The sequence below is a fragment of the Phalacrocorax aristotelis genome, chromosome 2, assembly GCF_949628215.1.
Source record: "Phalacrocorax aristotelis chromosome 2, bGulAri2.1, whole genome shotgun sequence".
In the NCBI taxonomy this organism is placed as follows: Eukaryota; Metazoa; Chordata; class Aves; order Suliformes; family Phalacrocoracidae; genus Phalacrocorax; species Phalacrocorax aristotelis.
Window position 1 is genome coordinate 101,057,339 of NC_134277.1, and position 22,771 is coordinate 101,080,109.

The 22,771-nt window shown below is 40.7% G+C and overlaps 1 protein-coding gene across 5 annotated transcripts in view; it reads right to left on the reverse strand.

Annotated features, from left to right (window-relative positions):
- LOC142053205 (uncharacterized) overlaps positions 1-22,771 on the reverse strand; it is a 37,523-nt gene that overhangs the window by 4,832 nt on the left and 9,920 nt on the right. For 2 of the 5 annotated variants that reach the window (XM_075084486.1, XM_075084489.1), the window contains 9 exons: positions 17,752-17,802; positions 15,741-15,818; positions 12,611-12,747; positions 11,917-12,036; positions 11,371-11,401; positions 7,666-7,687; positions 6,999-7,023; positions 6,050-6,088; positions 4,541-4,642 (listed from right to left, as the gene is read on the reverse strand). In XM_075084486.1, coding sequence (XP_074940587.1) covers positions 4,541-4,642; positions 6,050-6,088; positions 6,999-7,023; positions 7,666-7,687; positions 11,371-11,401; positions 11,917-12,036; positions 12,611-12,747; positions 15,741-15,818; positions 17,752-17,802 — 605 coding nt within the window. The other 3 variants (XM_075084490.1, XM_075084488.1, XM_075084487.1) reach the window with 3 other exon arrangements.

Here is a 22,771-nt window from a genome sequence, read left to right on the forward strand (position 1 = left end):
TGGATGGCTGCAACAGCAAGGGCCAGCAGAAATAGACACTTCCCCCAAAGCCCACAGTGCCCTTGCAGAGCCACTTCACCTCTTTGCAGACTGAAGAGGAAAGACCAGTCACACCAGGAGAGACGCTGGAGCTGAGAAAGGCAGCCTAATCTGCTCCCTGTGTAACAACCACCACAGCTAAGAAAAAGCAACAGGTGACAGTAGTGGGTGACTCTCTTCTAAGGGGCACAGAGGCACCCATTTGCCAACATGACACACTCTCTAGAGAGGTGTGCTGCTTACCAGGCGCTCAAATAAGGGTTGCCACTGAGAGACTACCAAGCCCTGTACAGTCCACTCACTATTATCTGCTGCTGTTGTTTCACGTGGGCACCAGTGATACACCCAGGAGCAGTCTGAGGAGTACCAAGAAGGATTACAAAACCCTGGGAGTGGTGGTAAGGGACCCTGGAGCACAGATAATTTTTTCATCAAGCCTTGTGGTCAAAGGGAAGGGGTTTGAAAGGACCTGTTCAATCTGGTGAATCAACAAATGGTTACAGGACTGGTGCCATAGCCAGGGGTTCAACTACTTAGACCATGGGACTCTCTTTGGGCAATGTGGTCTGCTGGAGTCCATCTGTCAGGGAAGGGGAAGAGCATCTTCAGTCATAGGCTTGCCAAGCTGGTGAAGAGGGCTTTAAACTAAAGCTGCTGGGGGAGGAGAACCTCAATCCATCCCACTTCTACCAGTGTGATGCCAGTGCCAGCAATAGATGCCCAGAGCCTGGGGAAGGATGACAGGTCAGCAGGAGAGAATCTGAAGAGCATCACAAAGGAATTCCAGCCACTCCAGCAAGTAAGTCAGCTTCATCGGGACTCAACTTAAATGCCTTTATGCAAATTCACATAGCATGGGGAATAAACAAGAGGAGTTAAGAGAGGCACACATGCCTGCAGGACTATGATCTTCTTGGCATCACAGAGGCATGGTGGGATGGCACCTATGACTGGAGTGTTGGAATGAAAGGATACAGGTTCTTTAGGAAGGACAGGCGGGGGAGACAAGGAGGCAGTGTTGCCCTCTATGTCAATGACCAGCTGGATTGCGTGGAGCTCTGCCTCCGGATGGATGAGGAGAAAACTGGAAGTTTATTGGTCAGGATTAAAGGGAGGGCAGGGACAGGTGACATTATAGTGAGGGTCTGCTACATGACACCCAACCAGGAAGACCAAGAAAATGAGGCTCTCTATGGACAGACAGGAGCACCCTCACGTTCACAAGCTCTGGTCCTCCTGGGGAACTTCAACCACCCTGATATCTGTTGGAAGGCATAAGCACAGCAGGGCATAAGCAATCCAGGAAGTTCCTAGAATGCATTCTGGTAACTTCCTTCTCCAAGTGATAGAGAAGCCAACGAGGAGAGGTCCTGTACTGGACCTTGTTCTCACCAACAAGGAGGGGGGCTGGTGGGGAACGTGAAGCTCAAGGGCATCTTTGGCTGCAGCAGCCATGAAATGGTGGAGTTCAATATCCTTAGAGCACCAAGGAGGGTGCACAGCAGGCTCACTACCCTGGACTTCAGGAGAGCAGACTTTGGCCTCTTCTGGGATCTGCTTGGTGGAGTACTATGGGATAAAGCCCTGGAGGGAAGAGGGGCTCAAGAAAACTGGCTAATGTTCAAGGATCACCTCCTCCAAGCTCAGGAGTGACGCATCCCAATAAAGAGGAAGTCAGGCAAAAAACCGCCAAGAGGCCTACATGGATGAACAAGGAGCTCCTGGACAGATTCAAACACAAAAAGGAAGCCTAGAGAGAGTGGAAGCAAGGACACATAGCCTGGGAGAAACACAGAGATAATGCCCAAGCAGCCAGGGACCAGGTTGGGAAAGCTTAAGCCCTGATAGAATTAAATCTGGCCAGGGACATCAAGGGCAACAAGAAAAGCTTCTACAGGTATGCTGGTTATAAAAGGAAGACTAGGAAAAATGTGCACCCTCTCCGGAAGGAAACAGGAGGCCTGGTTACCTGGGAAATGGAGAAGGCTTAGGTACTCAGTGACTTTTTTGCCTCAGTCTTCACTGGCAAGAGCTCAAGCCACACTGCCGCAGTTGCAGAAGACAAAGGCAGGGACTGGGAGAATGAAGAACCACCCACTGTAGGAGAGGATCAGGTTCAAAACCATCTAAGGAATCTGAAAGTGCACAAGTCCATGGGACCTGATGAGATGCATCTGCAGGTCCTGAGGGAACTGGCAGATGGAGTTGCGAAGCCACTATCCATCATATTTGAGAAGTCATGGCAGTCCCGTGAAGTTACCACTGACTGGAAAAGGGGAAACATAACCCTCATTTTTAAAAAAGGAAAAAAGGAAGACCTGAGGAACTACAGGCCAGTCAGTCTCACCTCTGTGCCCAGCAAACTATGCTAAGGCACGTGGAAAACAAGGAGATGACTGGTGACAGCTAACATGGCTTCACTAAGGGCAAATTGTGCCTGACAAATTTGGTGACCTTCTATGGTGGGGTTACTGTGTTGGTGGATAAGGGAAGAGTAACTGATGTCATCTACCTGGACTTGTGCAAAGCATTTGACACAGTCCCGCACGACAGCCTTGTCTCTAAATTGGAGAGCTATGGATTTGGCAGATGGACCGCTCGATGGGTAAGGAATTGGCTGGATGGTCGCACTCAAAGAGTTGCAGTCAACAGCTCAATGTCCAAGTGGAGACCAGTGACAAGTGGTGTTCCTCAGGGGTTGGTATTCACACTGGTGCCGTCTAACACCTATGTCAGTGACATGGACAGTGGGATCGAGAGCACCCTCAGCAAGTTTGCTGATGACACCAAGCTGTGTAGTGCGGTCAACACGCTGGAGGGAAGGGATGCCGTCCAGAAGGACCTTGACAGGCTTGAGAGGTGGGCCCCTCATGAAGTTCAACAAGGCCCAAGTGCAAGGTCCTGCACATGGGTCAGGGCAATCCCAAGCACAAATACAAACTGAGGAGCCCTGAGGAGGACGTGAGGGTGTTGGTTGATGAGAAGCTCAACATGACCTGGCAATGGGAGCTTGCAGCCCAGAAAGCAAACCATATCCTGGGCTGCATCAAAAGAAGTGTGACCAGCAGGTCAAGGGAAGTGATTCTCCCCCTCTACTCTGCTCATGAGACTTCACCTGGAGTGCTGCGTACAGCTCTGGGGCCCTCAATATAAGAAGGACATGGACCTGTTGGAGCGAGTCCAGAGGAGGGCCATGAAGATGATCACAGGGCTGAAGCACCTCTCCGATGAAGACGGGCTGAGAGAGTTGGGGTTGTTCAGCGTGAGGAAGGGAAGGCTCCAGGGAGACCTTATAGCAGCTTTCCAGTACCTGAAGGGGGCTTATAAGAAAGCTGGAGAGGGACTTGTTACCAGGCCATGTAGTGTGTAATGTAAGGTGTAATGGCTTTAAACTGAAAGAGAGTAGATTCAGATTAGATGTAAGGAAGAAATTCTTCACTGTGAGTGTGGTGAGACACTGGAACAGGTTGCCCAGCAAAGCTGTGGATGTCCCATCCCCGGAAGTGTTCAAGGTCAGGTTGGCTGGGGCTTTGAACAACCTGGTCCAGTGGAAGGTGTCCCTGCCCATGGCAGGGGGTTGGAACTAGACGATCTTTAAGGTCCCTTCCAACACAAACCATTCTGTGATTCTATGATATGCATATCCTGCCTCTAGCTGGGGAATGGAGAATGAAAGGCTCAGCTCCTGCCTGAGACTAAGCTAGGACAATTTTTAACTAGCTCATGAGAACCATATTATATTCAAATACATGACATTTTGAAAGTGCAGCTCTCAAAAAGGTGGTGGTGGCATTTGCACAAAGACAGTTACCATAGCTCAGCTGACATGGAATACGTTATTAATGCCTAAGAAACCAATCTGAAATATCTTACAGAAAAACACATGCTGAATTTTGTGAACCAGTAGCTGCCAGAGGTGATGAGTCATTTTTGTACAAATTCTGGTCCCTCTTAGGACCCTTTTTTCTACAGGTATTCAGTTTTTATGCAAAAAAGCTATGGAGGTTTGTAAGGGCCAACAGAAAGACAGGAACATCTCGTCTATGTTAGTCTTAACAGATTAAAGCTCTCAAGTGGGAGCAGAGCTCTAAGTCCCCAGTAAGAAAGACTTATCCACACACCCACAAAGGAAGAAGTGACACATTTGGGTAGCACTTAAAGCCTGATTAATCTTAGAAGAAAAGCTATCATTCAAGCAACGAACTGCAAAGGAACGTTGACAACCGGAAATCATGAAGCGCAATCCTACCAAAACAGAGGGAGAATGCATGCAAAAGAAAACCAAAACAGATGGAAGATGATGGAAAACTAACAGAAATGTGCCATGCAACTAATGTATTTTGTACTTAGGAATTGTAAAAAAAAGATTAAAGTATATTTAACTGGGTTTTTTTGACCTATGTCTGAACTGTTACAGTTTGGCAGGGTGTTAACACTATGAGTTCAACAACTCCTTTCCTCCCAAAGGTAAAAGAGCTCTGGGCAAGATTAAGTTACTTACTGCTGCTTTCTTTTCACAAAAGGCCTTCAAAGCTTCCGTGAGCTCCTGTGTTACATGAACAACAAGTGTTGCTTCTGAGTCTGAGGTGATGTGAAAAGTCTCCTGTAGAAAAACATGGTTAGAATTGGTCATTAGGATGCCGAAAGGTCATATACACAAACAGATCAAAGCTATACTTTGATTTTCGTATGACCATTTATACTATTAGTTGACATGTAAGACATATACTATATATGTACACACAGAAACATGCATATGAAAAAATAAAATTGTGAACATAATTACGGCCTGATAAGAGGTGAAACATAACCCTGGATGTCTGTGCCACTCCCATACTGTCAATCATGAATGTTTCGTTGCAGATGGAGAAGGGCACAAGTCCTAAATGTGTGTTGTCTGTGTAGAAAATTGAATAAAAAGTAAGCTTCGGCACCATCAAATGCCTTTGATTCCCCCATTTTAGTAACAAAGGATGAAAAGTTTCCTTTATAATTTTCCTATGTGTAATTTTGGGAATAAAAGACACCAAAAGATACTGATATAATTCTATGAAGTGCAGAACAATTATGGTTATCTGTCTTTTTAACATCCAAAGAGACTGATTAGTAAGTATATAAAGTTACAAGTGATTACAGGAAGTTAAAAGAATATAGGCATTCTGCTGTAAGGAATAGCTGTGATTCCTGTAGATAAAAATCAATTTTTGGTAGTTTACTGATTATCTCCAGACTTGCTTTGTCTCTACCTCTTCCTAAAGTCACAAGTAATCACAGCTTAAAAGAAAAAAAAGAAAAACTGAAAAAGAAAAAAAAATTCTCTTCAGCTGGTAATGAAGCATGCATCCCTAAACATTCTACTTGCAATTTAGTGTATAAACATAATTCAGACTCAGATGAAATTTTGTAATTGCCTTAGGTACAGAACATGACTTTTATGGAGTCATTAATAAATGGTCAAAGATTAATGGGCAGATATTTTCACAACAAAAACCCAAAAAACAAACAAAGGCTTACTATCACACCGCTAATAGCAACTGAACTGATAAAACTTCTCCACTCCAACACCAGCAGCTGTGCTCTAGCATCACCCAGTCTCACTTGGCTATCCAGTTCTGCAGCAGCAGCGCTAGCCACAGCACCACAGGCAGCAAGACCAGACTGGCTCCTCTCATTCAGCATTAACAACTACCCCATTAGATGTGGGCAGTCAACAGCACTTGAGCAACATCAGTGCTGCTAAAACCGCTTGTCAGGGTGGCTCCTCAGCAAAGGGAAGAATGATCCAGAGAACAGGTAGAGAGCTCACACATCATCCAGCAAATTCTTCTGCACTGACAATATGCTACAGCTGCACTAGCTTTTCAAAAAGCTGAGTCCATTAAGATAGAACTTAGAAAATAATGTTGTGGTCAGATGAGAGTGATCAGTAACCAGAGGCTCCTTCATAATATTAATTGCATCATACCAGTGAAACTGCACAACTCTTATCACAATTATTTTACATACATACCAAGAACTCGAGAGCTTTCTGTTTCCGAACAGGATCATTCTGTGGGATTGTAGAATGGGGAAGAAAAATTAGAAGGCTGATACTACAGTATTTGTTGCATTATCTTGTACAAAACAAGACCTTTTAATCTTTTATCCAACAACAAAAGTCAGCACAAAGAAAAGTAAGTATTTTAGGTCACAGTCATAAACATATAACGTTAGGCCCTCGATAGTAATTAGGTAGCAGCTATTACAAATGCAACTGCATTACTTCCAATAACGGGAAGAACACATTTTACATCTAAGCTACATACCTACAAGAGCTATCTTTCCCAGGCTTTCCTCACTCAGGTCCAACCTCATGGTTAAAAAAAGTGAAGTGCCCACCTGCATCTAAGCATAGTACCTGACCAGCCTCAGGCCTAAAAGAGCAAAACATCACCACAAAATACATCAGATTACAAATTGATCTCTGCCACTAAGATAAAAATTAGGCAGTTCTCAGTGTTTGTGCCCAGTGCTATTCAGGACAGATACTTGAGAGGTCACTTTGGGTTTCACTTTTGAGTTAGAAAAAAGGACTGTACATCTTTAGATGCATCAAAAGGTTTAAACCAAATCTTCAGTATAGAATACCTTTGATCTGAAGAGGGGCAAAACAGAGAAGTGGAGACTGCAGCACAGGCTGGGAGACCTGGCCTGCAGACATTGGGTCTGAGACTCTCAGAGATTTTGAACAAGAATTATGAGAGCTAAGGCGGATGAGCATCCCAACGTACAGCATTCATTTCCCTTCTGCTGTGATGAACACAAAACTCTGGTCTTTATGTCAGTTATTTTGCTTCTGGAATAGTATCAATAAAATGTCAAATGAAGCCGAAGAACAAAAGTTGTTTAAAAAAATTAAAAGCAAACATAAGGAAACTGCTACAATGTAAGACACTTGCAGAATAACTACCTCTACATACCTCATGTTTATAATCATCTTCCCACCTTAAAAAAAAAGAAATGAAAATATTAAACTGCATTCTAAAGATTATTAAGACATCAGGTTTACTCATGGTAACTAGAATCAAAATATTTCAATTTCCAAATTTACATCACTTACCAATACAGGACATATTTTCCTACAGCATATCTACAATACTATATTTATTAAAGGTCCTTATACTGAGTGACTCTCAAAGACATCAGTAGTACTCATGAACTTCTTTACAGATCAGCTAAAGGAGATAACTAAAGTAATGGTGGGGTTTTTCTTCCTATATGAATAGGGGTGCCTTTTCTACAACTTACTTGAGCAATGGTATCCCACAGAAAGCAGTAACACCTTGAAATTTGAACTGCAATTTCTTTGTGTGTGCGTACATCAGACTGCTATTAACTGCATAACCAGTGCAGGATTTCAAAAGTCATATCCACTTATAAACTGAATAGCAAAATTTATTTCTGGTTATTTCTTCACAGACAGAAAGGAACAATTTACATAAGAGGGAGAAGTACAGTGGAAGAACAATATAAAATATTTTCCTCATACGTGACAACATATGTTACAGAAAAGAAGATCTATGTAATAAGTAAAGAGATCTAAAACCAAAATCTCTGTGGATCCCCCTGTAGGGTTTGTATTCTCACCTTGCTTTCTTCTTCGATGGGGCTAGAAAAATTAAAAAGAATTATTAGCAACATCATAGGGTTTCCACTGTATTGCTGCAATAGAAGCTTTACACAAACAGAACAGTTACTGGCCCTAAAGTGGCTGCAGTTTTTTTCAAGGGCAGGATTCAGCAGCCTAAATCTAAGCATATACAACCAGGCATCCTTGATGAAAGGACTACAAGAGACTTGTGCCCTAACAGCTTTGCAGGGTACCCTACAGCATCTATGTTCAGGCAGCTGAATTCCACACAAGAAGTCAGTATGACTGAACTGAGGTGGGCATGACACCCCCTATGCAAGAAGTGAAAAGTTTTTTGGATTTTGTTCTGTGAACGTAGAGGCGTACCTCAAAGTTGCACTTATTCTAGGTCAGTCTCCAACAAGAAGTTATGGAAATTAGAATGTCTAATCATCTCCCTTGCCAGTACAATGTATAAGCCTGAGGAAGGAGGGAAAGCTCAGTAGAACAAGGCAGTCTGTTTAAGACAGTAGCTATGCTTCAGAGAACCAGCTAATGCACAGTACATAATTTATCACTTAAGTATTTATTAGCACAAGTGTTCCAGGATAAGCAACCAGATAAGTAACAATCCTCAGGACAAACAACATCTTTTCCTCTACAATATGAGGCTGAAAGACTCGTGTTACTGTTTTAACCACCTGATGTTGAACACATGCTGATGAGTTGAAACAAGAAGTTGCACGGTAGGTCCCAAAGTTTTCTGAATGTCGGGAGAGAAAAGGACTGCCACCATTTCACAGAACATATCCAGTAAAGTAAGAATCATGGAAATGTAGGATGGGAGGGACCTCTGCAGGTAGAATCACAGAATCATAAAAAAGTTTAGGTTGCAAGGGACCTCTGCAGGTCATCTAGTCTAGCCTGAAAGATAAAAGTACCACAGATGTGATAAGTAACAGAAACCAAACAATTAACTCTAAGACGAAGACACTGGACAAAATAACTTTCCTTGAATTATTCAATTTGTGCTGTCTTTCCAATAAGCTTCCAAAATCCTCCCTCTTTGAAAATAAGATTAGTAGAGACAAGGAGGGCTACTCAGGTGTTGGAAGCTTCACCCTACTCATGCTAACAATTAAGTTCTGCTCACTTTGACAAAGATTAGCCTCAAGATTAGATCAGGCTGCTTAGGCCCAAGTCCAGCTGAGTTTTAAAAGTCTTCAAGAACGTCAGTTTCCAAGCCCTTTGGGCAGGCAATTTCAGTGCTTGATCACTTACTATGCAGAACTTTCTGAATGTTCAATCAGCATTTCCTTTATTGCAGCCTGCGAATGTTGCCACTTGTTCTTTCCCTGTGCACCTTCTTGAAGTCTGGCTCCTTTGCTGTAGCCATGTTTTAGGTAGAAGACTGTAATTAGATCCCTTCCTTACCTGCTGCCTTCTCCAAGGTCATCAAACAGCTCCCTAAAGTTGTCCTCCACATCATATGCTCTAGTCTCCTCATGATCTTTTGCAGCTGGTGAGTCCTCTGCTGACTCTTTCCAGATCACCAAAATTTCTCATGTGCACAGGACAAGTATTCCAGAAGCAGCTTAACAAGTCCTTAACAGAAGGCAATAAGCACTTCCCTCAACCTGCTGGCTACACTTTTGCTAATGCAGTCCAGTATGCTGTTAGCCTTCTTTACACCAAGAGTGCGCTGCTGATTCATGTTCATACTGTCATATATCAAAACCTGCAGGTTCATAAGATTTGCTCCCAGCCCAACAGTATCCAGCCTGTATCCAGCAGGGTGTTGCTCCATCCCAGGTGTAAGACTTCACAAGTACCTTTGCTGGAACTCAGGACGTTTCTGAGGCCCATTTTACCAGCTTGTTGAGATCCCTCTGAATGGCAGTCTTGCTCTACCACATACCAGGCATTCCCCCAATTTGACAATGGTCTATTATATCCCATTATACAGGTCACTAAAGAAGATATAGCCAAGCTTCTCACGGCATCTGCAACTTCAAGGAAGCAATAATTCAACCTGAAAAGCCTGGTCCAAAACAGCAAAGTAAATCTCTGGACTTACTTCCAGTTAGCTGCTGTATTCTGTAGCAACATTAGGAGTAGTTTTTAGAGAGGAAAAATAAAGGACATAGGCAGAATCCAGAAACTACATTAGACCAGAACTTAATATATTATACTACCAGACTGTCCTTATACGCAGTGTCACAAGGCCTTCAAGCTCAACTCCCTACTTTGAGTAACTGGTTATAGGAATTACCTTCATAAAACAGCATTTTTAATCTGAGGCCCAAGACAAAATTCAGATAATCTCTCTTCTTTAGAGGATAAAGAAATACAGTAATTTTTCTTTTAAGAAAAGCAACAAATCAATCAATTCAAGGCCCCTCATACATACATGTATATTTATACATGTAAAAGAATACATAACCTTCTTTTAGTTTTGCATGTCATCTCTGCAGCAGCCAAAATTTGGGGTTACTGTCATCACTTGCAGAGCAGTACATGCCACCAAATGGCCTTTCTTAATTATATCCTCAAACTCACTCTTGCTGTCAGAAGGGAGCTTTGAAGCTGGAAGTCAATCTCTGCCAATATGATCTAGTCTAAAGACACATACCTGCTAAACCAGACAGCATGATTTTGTTCTAAATAACTAGACTATGTTTACTTTGCAATTCACTTGATATTGCCCTTACCACCTAACCAGATGAAAACTTAATACTGAATGGCACAACACTTGCAGCTAACTTCATTCTTGTCCATTCCTCTAGTTCTTCATATCCCGTAGGACTGGATGGGGTCACCCTTTTTGAAGTTCCGGTTTGATACGTGAGCACGTCTTCCGGTTCTACAGAAGTCAGTAAGCATTGATGTCAATTTACTCTGAACTGAGAATTAGCGAGCTAGATTACTGGGTCACATTCCCTCTTCTTGAAAAGAGACAAACGGAGCTCAAAAAGGGCCTCTGCCACCTTGTTTGCAGACCAGTATTGAAAGGTACAATCCACAGAAGCCACCAATGATCAATCGAAAAAAAAGCACAGCTATGGTAGGCAACTACAACAGGATTCACACTGACAAACTGTTGATCTATGGCAACCTTCACCCATTTCAATCAAACCTACCTTCTCACCGATACTAGTACTAGGCTTAAAAGGTAGCAAGTAGGTATTTCTTCAGGTTGGCATCGTTAAGCATCAATAGCACATCTACAGTAACAAAGGCCGTAACTCAAACATACTGTATGAGGGAAGATGCTGTTTTCCTGTTTGAGGGTTTTGTTTCTATTGCTTGTGCCAATGGACTTCCTAACGAACTGTAACTTCTGCTTTTACCAGTGATTCAGCACGTATGTGTTCTGACAACTGAAATGAGGTACAGAAGGCTTTATCATCTTATTCAGAGAAAGCCAACAAATACCATTTTTCCATACTTTTTCACTTTCCTTGATTGGTAAATTACTGTAGTTATCTTAAATACCTCCAAAACCAAGCAATTAAAAATGTCTAAGAAACACCGCAAGTCTAGCAATTCCCTTCTTCTCTCATTTCAAATTCACAAATGCTGGAAAATCTCTGAAAACATTTTGTGCTATTTCAAGTTGAACGTTTTATATCAGTTAAACCCTTTGAGTGAACTACTAATTCAAATTAGGCTAAATATCAATTACGTCAAATCTATCATATTCAAGTAATTCATAGACTTACGTGAGGTACTTGGTCTTACGTAACCTTCAATCTAGGAATAGAAATAGTTTCACATTAGATTTTCTGATTAAAATTTCATAACAACAGTCTGCTGCAACTCCCTTTAGAAGCTGAACAAGTACTTTATCCCAGCATAGTGTAGCCCACAATTGTATAGATATAGAATGTTGTAAATATAAATGATGTTTGAGAGAAAATTTGCTTACATTTGAGAAAACTTAAGTTGCAAATATTAAATATAATTGAAGTAAAGCAATAAAATTTCCAAACCACTGAATTCAGACTGGATATTTTCTATCTAAAAAACCTAACCTTAAAAATAAACAATTTAATTTTTTCAGATTAATTTTAAAACTACTGCTCTTTTCCCCAGATTTTTTACGGCAGCTTTAAGTTAAGCCTCAGTTCAATTTAATACTACATTTCCTAGAAACACACAGAAATTTAACAAGCTTTGTCAGCACTACTTTTGATATTTACTAGGTCAAACATAAATGCACTGATAAAAGAAACATTACCAGATACTTAAAATTTACTTCCAATTACCTTATACATTTTTAACCCTTCGGTCTTCTCTAGCTCTCCTGCTATCCGCCTGAGAAATGAAACTCTGCATTCTTTTACATCTGTTGTCTTTCTCTTCATTTTGTCTGGAAATTCTTTAGACTGTTGACAAAAACAGCTTGAAATGGTCAATATCAAAATTCGTCACAATATTAAAAAATCAGCACATTTCACCTTTCGGACAAGCTTCCAAAAGACTGGTAAACATTGTTTTGAACATTATGAGCTAGTTTTTCTCTGTAATACAACTAATTAAATTTTAATGTTAAAGTTACTAAAGTAGTCTTCAATAGAAAAAATGGATACTGTGCAAAGCTTGCTACTAAAAGGTAACATGCTCTGTACCATATTTAACAACACTATGGGCACACTGAGGAATAAGAAATATCCCCAATGTTCTACGAACCTGATCTTGGAGGCAATCAAAACACTTAGCAACAGAGTTTTAGCAGATACAGACACGCACCTCTGGATCGCACTTCCTCAATAGTTCACAGCTTCATAGGTATTCATGTTGGTCTGACCCATGAAGAGTATTGACCCACTCAGGTGTTACCAATTTATTTTATGGGGTTTTAAACATCAAACTTGGTGTTTTACATCAAGTATTTGCAGAAAAAAATAAAAGGGGAGTATCATAAAGAAATTGTGATCAAAAGGCATCAAAATTACTCACAATGTATGCTCTTCTGTGTTTATATCCACTAAGATGTTCTATCATAGGTGCCATTTCTGTATTAAACCCACACAGCTTGCACTCATAATGTGGCTCTTTTCTTCCTTCAAACCTGATTTCAACCACATGTTCTAAACCTGTAAATGCAAGAGTTACAAATACCTCTATTTTAGTATAGGCTACTATAAACAAACGTATTATCTTGAATATTGCTCATTAAAAGCCAAAATGAATAAACAGTATTCCTTTTTCAGAATTTCAACACTTCTTCAGGATTACTTCAACAGTCCTTTGTACTTATTACTCACATCAGTTAAATTACTCTCTTTACAGTGCTTTATTCTGAAAGGAAAAACACTGTCTATGGCAGATTTGCAAGCCCACTTGAATAAAATATTTCATGTACCTTTTTTCCTGCCTGGGATATTTTTAAGAAACTAAGAAAGAACCTTTCATTCAATACAGTCATGTAAGAGAATTCATGGAGAAGCGCATATAAAAAGAGAATGAGAACAGGAAATGCCACGCAAAGGACTAGATTGAAAAACTGCATTTAAGCTGCTTAGTCAAACATAATTTGGACAGTGTCCAAGTAGCACAAAGCACATGTACGAAAGACAATGATTGCTTCACAAAATCGAGTCCTTCATAATCTAAAAATTTTCCACAAACTTTTAAGAATTACAGGAATGAAAATGGAATTTTTCTTCATTTTTCCTAGAAATGACTGAAAGACTATGCCTTAGAAGTATTCAGAAATACCTAAGTTTGAGACTTTAGCATGAAAAGTTTTACTGTGAACAGCTTAAATGTAACAAGTTTATAAGCAGCTTAAAACAAATAGGAGAAACCTGCAGCTGTTCCCTATTATCATAATTTCCAATACTGTGTATTTGTGATGGGTTGACCCCAGTCAGCAGCCAAGTACCACATAGCTGCTTGCTCACTCACACACACACACCCCTCAGCAGGATGGGGAGAAAATAAGAAGAGCAAAAGCAAGAAAACTCACGGGCTGAGATAAAGTCAGTTTAATAGGTGAAGTAAAGAGGGGGTGAAAAAAAAAGAAAAGAAGAAAAACATGTGAAAACCAGTCACTCACCTCCCCACAAGCAGACCAATACCCAGCCAGTCTCTCAACAGCCACCTTGGAGGCCAGCCTCGCACACACTTCTTCCTTTACCTCAGCTATGATTGCTAGGCATGACATTATGTGGTACAGAATATCCTTTTGGCTAGTTTGGGTCAACTGTCCTGGCTGTGTCCCTTCCCAGTCTCTCGCCCACCCCCAGCCTACTCCAGGGCTGAGGGGTGGGGACCCAGAGTGGAAGAAAAGAAGAAAAGACAGTCTTGATGCTGTGAACTGCTCAGCAACACCCAAAGCACTCATGTGTTAACAACACCGTTTTAGTCACAAATCCAAAACATAGAGGCTGCTCTAAAGAAACTAAACTCCATCTCAGACCCACTACGGCATTATACCACTAAATCTTGACTCTGAAAATAAACTACCACCAAATGAACTGAGTACACAAGAAACTAACACTTTGCTATCCACCTTTTTCTATTAAAATGCTTACAATAAATTGCTATGCTTTCTAATGTTAATGTTGTATGTAGAGTAAAAGCAAGACAATTCACTAAATGAGACATTCCCTGCTAATACTAGGAAATTTGCTACTTGGCTCTTTGTCAGGGAACATATTTCTCTAGGCCACCAGCACATACTAGGAACACTAAGGCAGCATTGCTTATCATCTCCTAAGGGTTGCCTAATCCAGCAATTAGAAAGAAAGAAAACCTTAAAATTAATCTCATTACTTTTAGTATTCCCAAAGACAGTGAGGGAAAATATCTCACTAGACAGAAACACCTGTATATCCCACCAAACGGAAAGCCACAAAGAATCACAAGTCACCAGTGGCATGAAGTCTAGTTGGAGGCCAGTAGGTAGCTGTGCATCCCAGGGGTCAATACTAAGTCCAATCCTGTTTAACACCTTCATTAATGATCTGGATGATGGCACAGAGTGTACCCTTAGCAGGTTTGCTGATGACACGAAACTGAGAGGGACGGTCGATACACAAGAGGGTCATGCTACCATCCAGAGGGACCTCAAGAGGCTGGGGAGTTGGGCCAAAAGCAACCTCATGCAGTTGAACAAGAGGAAGTGCAAATTCCTGCACCTGTGGAGGAACAAGGCCATGCACCTGTACACGCTGGGGGTTGCCCAGCTGGAAAGGAGCTTGGCAGGTGATGACCTGGATGGACACCAAGTTGAAGATGAGCCAGCAATGGGCCCGTGTGGCCAAGGTGGCTAATGGTATCCTGGGCTGCATGAGGAGTGTTGCCACCAGGTTGAAGATGATCCACTCTCTCCACTCAGCACCGGTGGGGCCATGCTTGGAGTGCTGTGTCCAGTTCTGGGCTTCCCAGTACAAGAGACATGGACATATAAAGGGCCATGAAGATGATGAAGGCACTGGAGTATCTCTCCTATGAGGAGAGGCTGAGAGAGCTGGGACTGTTCAGTTTGGAGGAAGATCGGGGGCAGAGGGAGAGTTTCAACAGCATGTATAAATACCTGAAGGGAGGGTCAAAGAAGAGGGAGCCAGGCTTTTTTCAGTGGTGCCCAGTGATGGAACAAGAGGCAGTGGCCACAAACTGAAACACAGGAGATGCTGTCGGAACATCAGGAAACCCCTTTGACTGGGAAGGTTACTGAGCCCTGACACAGGTTTCCCTGAGAGGTCGTGGAGTCTCCCACCTTGAAGATACTCAAAAACCATTTGGACATGGTCCTGGGCAGCCTGCTCTGGGTAACCCTGCTTGAGCAGGGGCTTAAGACCAGATGACCTCCAGAAGTCCCTTCCAACCTCAACCATTCTGTCATCTGTGGAAAGCTTCTTTACTGAAATGGCTCTTCAGGAACAAGTTGTCTAACAATTAAGGGTGTAAAAGAGGTGGCCTTTATAGTACCTAGTGTAATAAGCTAAAAGGTATATCCTATAAATCATTCAACACATTTGCAGAAAATGAAACAATATCTACAATTCCACCTTTTATTTCAAAACAAAAGCCATTTGGTCACAAATTCAAAGACATACCATCTAGAAAACAAAAAACATACCAACTAGAGGTTCTTCTCTTTTGGGATCATTCATAAAATCCTTCAGACAGGTTATGTCCTTTGTGAGTCCTCTCTTCACTAAAGTAAAAAATACATGCATAAAGAGATATTACGTGTTAGTTTGCACATAATTTTGATGATCTTAAAGGAGTTTCTCATGGAGACTTAAGGCGGACAAAATTTATTTTCACTCTGAAATGCATAAAGAGAATGGGCAAGATCTCAGTCACTCACAAAAAGACTCCAACACTCTGTTTTTGATAACAATTTTACTTGCAAGGAATGAATGTCTTCAAGAAGAGAACAAAATAAGCAAAACAGACCTAACACAATTCAATTTACTGAGGAAAGATACCAAGTTCACATTCATAGCATGCCCCAGATCATGTCAGTTCTCACTAAAAAAGCCACCATCCTCCTCCTTCCCCCAAAACCCTAATATTCATATAGCATACCAAGACTGCTTGTTTAGAGCCTGAAGTGCAATAATCATCTTGCCTTAAGTCTAATAAAGAACACATAATCTTCACTAATCCAGCGAGCACCTCTTGTACTCTAAGCAGACCAGAAGCTGCACACCAGTTAGTGAAACACTGAACTAGCAGTGTTTCAATCACGGCTGCATCTTGCTCCTCACTGAGTTTTAATAGCTTGGTTTTTCCACCACCTAAAACACTTTTAAAGTATTCCTGGTCAAGTCAGAGCACCAGCAGAGTTCAGCCAAATATATCTGCAAAACAATCTCAAAGAGGCGTTAAGTGTATTCACGTGTTTGGCCGTTACAAAAGAGCATGCTGAAGTGTTAAAATACATGTTTTTAATCTGAGGAAAAAAAAGTGCAGGAATAGAATGCATCTTCCTAATTACATACAGCTGTATTTTAACTGACTGATGAATTTCATAAGAGGCATAAACACTGCCAGTTTCCCCAAATCAGAGCAAACGAGTAGAAATACCACAAGCACTGAACAGTATGTTACTGTATTCTTTCCCCCTAGGATGACAGGTTATGGTTTAAAAAAACCAACCAAACAAAACTTCAGGAGGACAGGGAATTCTGTGCTTGTTCTTAAAGAACTCCATTAGGAATATGACTGTGCTGCCATCAAGGCAAACTCCAGGGCTGCAGACAAAAAAATTCACAAAGTTCCAGCATTAAATTATATGGAAAATCTCTTATAATTGTGGTAGAAAACACATGATGGAACACCTCCTGCCACAGGAACAGTGTGGCCCATTCCCACCAAAACTTCAGTCTTGTTAAAAACTTTCTCTGTTGTTTTGATTTTTGTCGCATGAAACATGCAGCAGTAGTATAGTGTGACAGAGGCGATGTGTAACAAATTGGTGCCACGTAATCAGCCTCCACAGACAGATTTTTACCAACACTTAAATGCATAAGAACTGCATAATACATTTATGTGCCTGTGCAGTAGCTCTCAGTGTGAGCTGGCTGTTACCAAGCCAACAGTGATAGGCACGTGGGATTAATATGGGAAGATCCATGCCAACAAAAAAGATAAAGGTCTCTATAAGGTAATGGCCGTTTTCTTCTTGTTTCCTAACATACAACTAAATATTATTGTCTTGGTATCATCTTGATAATAAACAATGGTTTATTATTTACTGTTCTTGGTTTATATGCTTTTGTTTTGTCAGACTTTCACTGTATTGTATGTGTGTACACATGCTGCAAAATTTTCTGTTGAAAACTTCCCCAGTTAAAAAAAAACATTAGCTAGATCCACTGATATCAGATAATCAGGAATAAACTGTGTCTCTAGTGTGGAAGTCTTTCTGTGAAGATACTTGTAACTTTATATTCACCTAGGATATTTTCTTACGTAAATTAACCAGTGCACAAAAGAAAAGCAATAATTCAAATGTTTGGTAAATTGCACTGCTTCTTCCTAAACCACAATCAACCACCCACTTTGGTCATCATTAAAGCAAAACCACCAATTCCAAAGTTGCATCTGAAAAGGACATCAGCTCATTTATATTCAGCTACCTGGTCTCTGTGTTTCATACTTCATCGAAGTTCGGACGGGAGCTGGAGCACCTACGGTAACAGTTTGACAGTCAGACTACTTCTTCTCACTTGCTTTTATTAAGTACCTAGCAGGTCATCCAAACAATTTAGAGAACTGAACAGTGATCTTCATTTTACAGTTTAATATAGGCTCAGTAGTAGCAGTATTCCATCTTGCTACGCTTTCCTTTTGTAACTTTACTGCTCTAAGTAAGATAAAGTCTTCATTCCCACTCCCCTTCCCCATCAACACAATATACCAAACACATGAATGTCACAGAAGCATAGAATATTAAATTTTTATTTCATTTTTAAGTGCTTTCCATGCTGCCTAATTCTTTTAATTGTTTTAAATATTCAGTATTGTGCATGACAGTCAATCCGTATTACAGGTACCCAACAAAAAACTCCTGGTCTAAACATTTAGAGCCTAAACACAGTCCCAGAGACAATTCATAAAGTCATAAACCTGCACACAGACTAGTATCTTCTTTTACATAGGCTGCTGTATATATTTTTCATCACTCAGCTTCAGAGTGAATTTTCAGATGTGCTTTTGTAAAGGTACTTCACTACCTTCCTCTGGAACTTCTTCCCCTTGCCCCCTCTTCCCGCAAATCCATAGACACAGACACACACTTCAACGATGGTCTCAGTAATTTTTAAGTTGCAGCATTCAATATTAAAACATGACACACCAGTACTCATTTACTGGAAAAAAGTGAAAGTTAAACTCTTTTTTGCCCATGTAATTCATACTTTTGAAGTGAGGAAGTTTTCCATAGCCATAGCAAATACAACGTGTTGTATACATCAATGGTTTTCTCCTCCTCCTGCACAAGATAGGCAGCTAAGAGATACCTATCAAATCTGTAACTCAAATCAGAGTTATAAACATTTTGCAAACAACTCTGCAATATTAACAGAAGGGAGGGGTATGAGGAGCATACCTCCTTGATTTCTTACAATAAATTATCCACCTTTTTCAGTAAAAAGCTTCAAATTCTCTGGTAGCATGAACAAAAGATCTCCAGGTACTCTGTAAGTACAAAAATTACTTAATTGCAGAGTTCTTCAGTTAGTGCTTGAAGCCCAAGTTAGATTTCAGGTCCAACATCTGCAGACTGACATAGCCAAATGCTAAATGACACAAATAGGCACCTGTGAAATAAGATTTTTAGTGCTTTATTTTGTTTACTGTTCCTAGAGGAATAAATTGTATTTGCAGAGAACTGTGCCAGAAGCAGTTCACAGTGCACTCTGCCTTAACATGGTTGAAGTTTACAAATACGGTGAAGTTAAAAATCAAGTTGTAGCGGCTACTGTCACCAAGGTGAGCGGTTTGGGGTTTTGAAGTTGGGGTGTGGTTTTTCTTTTCTGTTGTTTTCTTTTTTTTTGTTTGGGTTGGGTTTTTGCAGGGATTGTTTGTTTAGCTTTTGGGGGGGATTGTTTGTTTAGCTTTTTGGGCATTTGTTGTGGTTTTTTGTGTTTTTTTTTTTGTTTTGTTTGGTTTGGTTTTTTTAAAGAGGTATTTAGCAAATATCATTGCTGCCTGCAAAAGTTTAACAAAGGCAATTATGATCTTGAAGACACTCTTCTATTCAACAACAGCAGGATGCCAGGCTAACATTCAATTCACATTTACTAGCCACATGGCTTTGTAATGTTATTAATACTCTAAGTTACCAAAACACAATGGTATTTTCCCTTAAAGCATATCAGACTGACCCATGAGCTGAGAATCAGCTGGACTGCCAGGCTCAAAGGGCAACCATCAACAGCCCAGCCTCTTGGTGTTCAGTAAGCTCAACCTACTCCAAAGTACTCTGCACAAAGTACAAAGCCAGAGTACCCCAAAGACTGATGCCAGGGCCCACAGCAATTAACATAATCATTAATAACCTGGTTGAGGATGCATAGAACACCCTTGGCAAATTCACAGACAATAGTAATTTAGGGGATACAACCAATATCACAGCTTCAGTTGAGCAGGACCTTGGGAACATTAAGGATTAAAGAAACCTTTGTGTTTCTTTAATGTGATATGTGTTATGTGATATGTGATATGAAGCATAGAGTTCTGCAGCTAAAATAATCCCATCCACAAGCACAGGCTCCAATCTGGCTGACTGGGCAGCTGCACTGTCAGAAAGAACCTCAGACTTACAATGAGCTGAATATTGGCCAAAAGCATGTCTCCCATAAACAAGGCAAACCCCATACTGAGATACTGCACAGGCAGCATACTTCAGAATACCTTATCCTACATTATTTGGGACTTGTGAGGCTGTCTAGTTCCATCTTTCTCCAGTTCAAGTAGGATGTGGAGAAACTAGAGAGGGTCCAGCAGAAGGGCTACCAAGACAAACAAGCCAGGAAAAATAACTTAGGAGAACAGGTGTGGGAGCTGGACTTGTTTAGTCTGGTGAAGTGGAGGCTAAGAGGAGATCTAATAGCACGGATACCTGAACACAAGTAGTTGCTTAGGAGGCACAGATTAGATGTTAGGATAAAATTCCTCTTTAAGACAGGGGAGCAACTGCAGACATTAAACACAGGGAGCCGAGACTCTGCCCTTGGAGATGTTCAAGGCTTCAGTAAGCAAGTGATGACCCAGCACTGCAGTAGTCCTGCTTCTGTCAGGAGGTTAGGAAATTACCTAATCAGTCTCAAGAAATCCCTTCCAACTGATAATTTTATTTAGTAAGGGATATTTTCCAGATACTAGCTATCTATATGAACAAAAAAACCCTTTCAATATTCAGTGACAGTGCTGATCATATTTTTGTTCTCTACCTTTTACATCTATACATGTGTAACACGCACACATTCCTAATGACTGCCAGAAATAAAACAGCTATGTTTCAGAAATTAAGGACCATTTCAGATATTGTCAATTCAGTTACTCAGTGGCAACAAAGAGGTACTGGACTCAGCAATGCAGATTCACTTTTGAATACAAGATGTAAGTAAAGTGCACAAAGACTATATTCCACTGTATGGGCAAACTCCCCAAGACAGAAGTGGTGAGGGAGGTGGAGTAGTGTTCAATCTTAGTACTTCTATTATTATGGTTCCTGAAATATTTTCTCTTCTAGTCTGTAATCCAGAAAAGAACTTCCAGGTTTCCTTTCTTTGAAAATGTAGCAGTAGTTTTACACCCCAAAACTTTATGTGTACTCATCAATGCTTGACAGACACCGAGCATGGAGGGACATGTTAAAATAAATAAATTTATCTTGTATCATAAAGCTGAAATGCTGATCAGGATGCTAATAAGGTTGTCATTGGTGAACCCAAGGCAGAATATATGACATTTGTGCTTTTACTGGAGGAAGAACTTGTAGTCAGTGCTGTTAAATAAATGCAGCTTATCTTCAGATCTGATTCCTCCCCTTGACTCCACACCTTACAGAATCACCATAACGAAGCTTTCCTTACACTCATGGTGCTACTTTAAGGTTTTAAGTTGAAGAATGTAGATGCAGGTTGCTAGATCCAACAATTAAACACATACAAGATCCCGTATTACACTAATACTTTTCAATTGTATCATTTTAAGAAGTACCACAACATAACTCTGCATCTTCCTGTAACACAGGACAAATTCCACAGGCTGTGCAAAAAAGTTCCATTAATCTACTCTTCTTTGTACCAAATTAATTCCATCAATAAAGCTAGGCAGCCCAGAAATTACTTCAATAGGGCTCATACTCTATTCTCTGCCTCCTACCTGAGCTGCCTTGTTTTAGTAGTAAACCACTGGATTTTGCTAATGCCCAGGGAACATTTGCCTAACATGTATATTGGCATTCCCCCTTCATTTAATGCCTCTTCATCAAAGCAAAAAGTTTCCCAAACCTCTGTCTGCTTTGGCCAACAGGCCCCAGGAAAGAAAGCAATATTCTGTCTCCTCTCCCTCCTTATCCCTGAACACTATGTGCAACTGCCTCAAATAGAGCTGAAATAACTGGACAGATGGAAGACTTCTATCATTGTACAAAAAAAAAAATCACGACTGAAATTTATGTACTTAAATGACCTTTAACTCTCTTAGTAAAGCCCTAGAGCATCAGCACCTTTTCTTCCCACATCTTCCATTAAGCTGCTCTCCTCTGAACTGCTGGAGAACAGCCAGAAAAACCACCCCAGATATCCAATTCTGTCACTACCACAAAAATAACTTACAGAAAGTGGTACTCCTCCAGACACAATGATCTGGAAACAGATGCATTTCCTGACTTAACTGACTTCAAAGTCAACAAGATTGTACAGTTAAACAGTCAGGTTACTCATGCTCATTGCTTCTGGATTATGGATAGTTACTTTCGATGAGTTGAGAGGATACAATACATGGCACATCCCATCTGAAAACACTCAGAATCCAAATAATTTGTCTTTAAATTTTGCTTTATAAATAACAGCAGCACTGGTGGCATTCTCCCTACTGACAATGGAACTTTTTTTCCTGCAGCAAGGAAGGAATTGCAGATGTTGGTGTAAAACATTTTAAATATGCCAGTACTCATCTTCTGAAGTACCTGTTGTTCTTTAGACAATGTACATGTCAGATACTTGCCAGGTTTTGTCCCAAGTGGTTTCCAAGAAAACTATTTCTTCACTTTGACAACATCCATACAATTTTGTTCCTCGCTCTTTGAACTCCAGCTCTGTGAACATGCTGCCACATTTCACTCTCACTGGAGTATTTGATAACATGAACATTAGAACAAGATTGCAGATCCAGCAGTAATAGCAGGAGTATCTCATTAATTGATATCCTGAAATACCAGACTCATTCTACATAGTGCACCTAATCTAAGCAAATTCATACTTTCCCCGCTCTTCCACAAGACTTCACTACTTAACTCCATAACTGTAGAAAAAAAATCAACTATTTAAAATGAAAAAACAAAAACCAAGAAAATTCATAATTTATTATTGTATCTCAAGTGACAGAATACAATGAATTTCCTGGATCCACTGGCTCTTGAGGGAG